Below are 3,648 nucleotides of genomic sequence, written 5' to 3'. Positions count from 1 at the left end.
TGTTTTTTTGCCCCCATATTTTTTTTTTTTTTTTTTTTTTTTTTTTTTTTTTTATACATCGCTAAGAGTTTTCCAACTTTTTGATGAATTTTTGAGTTGTGTGAAGGTTTTATTTAGGCCTAGAAAAAGGTCCAGCCCAAGAAAAAAATGTTGAGCTTGTGCAATGTTGACTTTGAGTCCAAGAAAAAAACCAATGTTCCTCAAAGTAAGGGACTGCGCTTGTAAAATCTTTGGCTTACACCATTTGTGGAAGTTGCTCGTAAAATTCCCAAAGGAAAACTTACAAGCAAGCTCAAGGAACAGTCAAACTGCAACAAATCTGTTTCTAATGAAATTTGATATCCTAATTTGCATTCTGCTCTTACTCCACAAATTTCACATTTCTGCCAAACCACATTCATGTTTGGTATATCCTGTTTAAGCTTCACAATATACATCCCTCCATTAACCGTGATCATTGTTGCCTCCAATTAAGACAGTACCATCTGCATATACTTATTCTTTACTTCTCTTTGTTGTTGCCAACTCGTCAGTTGTATTAGCGAAAACAACAAAGATGTTTTTACTTTCCACATTTTCATGCATAGCGATCAAAATTTTGATACCGCACAAAAAAAGCATTATTACCACTTCTTAAAAGTGAAATATAGTTTTTCATGCATGGGTTTAAAGTGTGTATATCAAAAATGTGTCAGCACAAATTTTAGAGATATATGGCGGTCAACTGAGAAGATGACTTGGTGGTTTGGGCCCACCAGAGATAATACAAGAGCCCTTTATTGGCCCAGTTCCCGCAGCCCATGAGAAAAATAGTCACAAGACTGATAGAATTCAGCTACCCTCCTAAAATTTATGAGCACAAAGCTTCGAGGGGACGAATCCGCCGGCATTCCCAACCAAGTACGGCGAACGATGAAAACCGCCCGAACCTTGAGTAGTCAACCAAAACTTCCCGGCCCAACCTTCGGCCATAGCGGCCTAGGCAATGACCCAGTCGATTGTTCCCTCGGGCTCCTAGTGTGAGGTCGCTCAACACGAGGCCTACCCTGTCGAACGCCATATCTGCCTCCCGGCCCTATAAATTATGTACTAACCAAAATACCCGTTGTTGTACCCACGTTACTAGGGATACAAAATGCAATCTTATAACCCTCATTCCTATAAATAGGAGTTTATTTTGTGAATAAAAGATGCGTAATTTTACTGTTAATTATCAAGCTCTCTACTTTCTTCCTCTCTTTCGCACTCTATTCCTTAGATGTGTCTCTTAGACAATTTTGGATTCAAAAGTGTCAAAGTGTTGTATGAGTAAATATGAAAGTTCAGGCATGAGATATAAATATATAAAAATTGTGTGCTAAGTATGTCAAGGTCCCCCGCCCCCAACATAAAAACCTGTTGAAAAGGCACGTGAAAGGGCCAGAGAAAAATGGGTCCCCCTATGGACGTTAGTTAGTATTATCAGACCAATCACTGCAGTTTTCCAGCAGCCAAATGCATTCACATGTCTGGAAATCAGAGTGATGAACTAGGACAGGGGTGGTTTGGTCACATCATATATATGTAACTTAGAAACATACTAAAAAATGACTAACCAAACATTTAAAATCACTGCAACTGATGAAAATCTGACCTACATGTGATTTATCCATGACAGCACCTAAAACATAGATTAAGAAACACCTCAAAAGCTATCAGATCTTGTCTTTCATGCCTCGTATGGAAGAAAAAAAAGGCACTGAAATGTTGGCTGCCTGAAAACTGACAGAACAAAAGAAAAAGCAACAAACATAACTACTAAAAGCATAGTTTTGAATTCATTGACGCAATTGCATCAATTGCTAGCGGTACAGTTTAGGTGATATTAAATAACCAAAACATGCATATAAATCGAGACAAAAAAGAGATATTTGCAACGTTCAAAGCTTTGCATTCATGAATGTAACAGCAATACATATTTGTTAAAAAGATGCTAAGAGAATCAAGTCCAAAACCAAACTGACCTGAATGTGGCTGCGGTGAGCAAAGTTTGACACTGCCCTGTGCTCTGACAAACCCTGTAGTTCCCTCTGTCTTTCTCGAACAATCCTCGTGAGTAGATCTAGCCTTGCCTGCCTTCCTCGAATCCTAAGCAAATCCCGTCGGACATGCTCTGGCTGACCATCTTCGTGATCGGTTGCTGACTCCTCCCTCTCACTCTCACGCCCCTCCCTCCCGCTATCTTGTGACTCCCTTTGCTGACTGTTCATCTGCACCCACTCTCTCACCAGTCTGACTCTCTCCCGTTCAGTTTCGCCGAGCCACTCTGCCCTCGGAGTCTCATTCCTGGTCGATACGCGTGAGGAGCCATCAGCAATTCCACTCTCATTCATCCATCCACGCGCAATTTGCCTTACCCTTTCCCTTTCAATATCCCCAAGATCAGGAGACTGCTCTCTGCTGGATCGCCGCCCATCCTCATCCCCCAAATAAAGATCGTGTCTTCTATTCACCGTATGAAAAGCGCCCTGAGCCCATTGGCTGAATTCACTGTTGTCGCTCTCACTGGCCTGGCTCTCCGGCGCGTGCCGAAAGCCAGAACCGGCCGCACCCCGCCTCGTGCTCCTCCTGTCCCTCGCCGCAGCTTGGACCTCCAGTTCCCTCCACCGCTGAAGAATGGATGAAGCCCGGGCAGCCACGGGACGTTCCGCCGATGACTGCGATCTCCGGGACTCACGGAGAAACGAAGAATCCAGCATCGAAACCGTATGCAGGCCCGCAAGAGCCATAAGCTCTGACTCACGGTTCCGGCGCTCAATAGTAGTGATCATCTCCTCCGCCTGGCGAGCGACCCACCGACTGAGAATCCGGGAGTGCCTGCGCGCGGCCGCAGAAGACTCGGCAATATCATCACCCTCAAGGTCCGAGCGACGCCGACGTCGAACAAGCTGGTCCACCACATCACCAGCGATGACACCGGCTTCCTCCTCCTCATCAGTGCTCCGGACAGCGCTGCACGAAGCAAGCGCAGTCATACATCCATCGATACGACCTCTGACCAAATCCTCCAGCCCCCGCCGAAACTCCCGACCTGCATCCTCAGTCTTCATACGGAAAATCCTCAACCCGTTCTCCGCTCATATCCCCCATCAAGAAACCTAGCTCGATAAACTCGGATTTCACTCCATCCCCTAATACCATCCAGACCAAAAATCAATCCCTCCACAACTTCCTTCAACAAACCTAGCATTTAAGGAACGGCGAAACAAAAGTCATGGAGAGAGAAAGGGAGGCAGTGTAGAGAGAGAGTGGGAATTATTTTTCCTGCATCGTCTTCTAGCTCTTGGAGTGTGGGCGGGAGACGGGACGTACCACCGATCCGCTGTGGAACAGTCGGGAAGAAATGGCGAAGCTTGCGATTTTATCGGGAAAGGAAAAATGAAAAAGAGTATTGCCACGTCAGATCCGGATGGGACACGTGGATTTTCTATTTCTCGGCTTCGCATTAAATCTGACGGTCAGAAAGCGGTCGGACTGTGTTTTGGAGATTCCCAGCATTCGGATATGGCGGGAACAGTTTAAATAATAGAGATACATTTACAGTACAAATTCATAACTCGATAATGTTGGCTCATATTACTAAATAATTAAATTTGATTACTTTTTTAA

General features: G+C 44.6%; 1 protein-coding gene across 1 annotated transcript in view; it reads right to left on the bottom strand.

The window, feature by feature from the left end:
* Positions 1–3,372, bottom strand: part of LOC110030445 — a 20,758-nt gene extending 17,386 nt beyond the window's left edge. Inside the window, exon 1 of the mRNA XM_020733159.1 lies at positions 2,004–3,372. Within this exon, the coding sequence (XP_020588818.1) occupies positions 2,004–3,089 (1,086 nt within the window). The 5' untranslated portion in view covers positions 3,090–3,372. The remainder of the gene's footprint in view (positions 1–2,003) is intronic.
* Between the last annotated feature and the right edge of the window lie 276 nt (positions 3,373–3,648).

The sequence above is a fragment of the Phalaenopsis equestris genome, unplaced genomic scaffold (assembly GCF_001263595.1).
Source record: "Phalaenopsis equestris unplaced genomic scaffold, ASM126359v1 Scaffold000719, whole genome shotgun sequence".
Lineage (NCBI taxonomy): Eukaryota > Viridiplantae > Streptophyta > Magnoliopsida > Asparagales > Orchidaceae > Phalaenopsis > Phalaenopsis equestris.
Note: the sequence above shows the minus strand (reverse complement) of the source record. Positions and strands in the feature narration are given on the sequence as shown.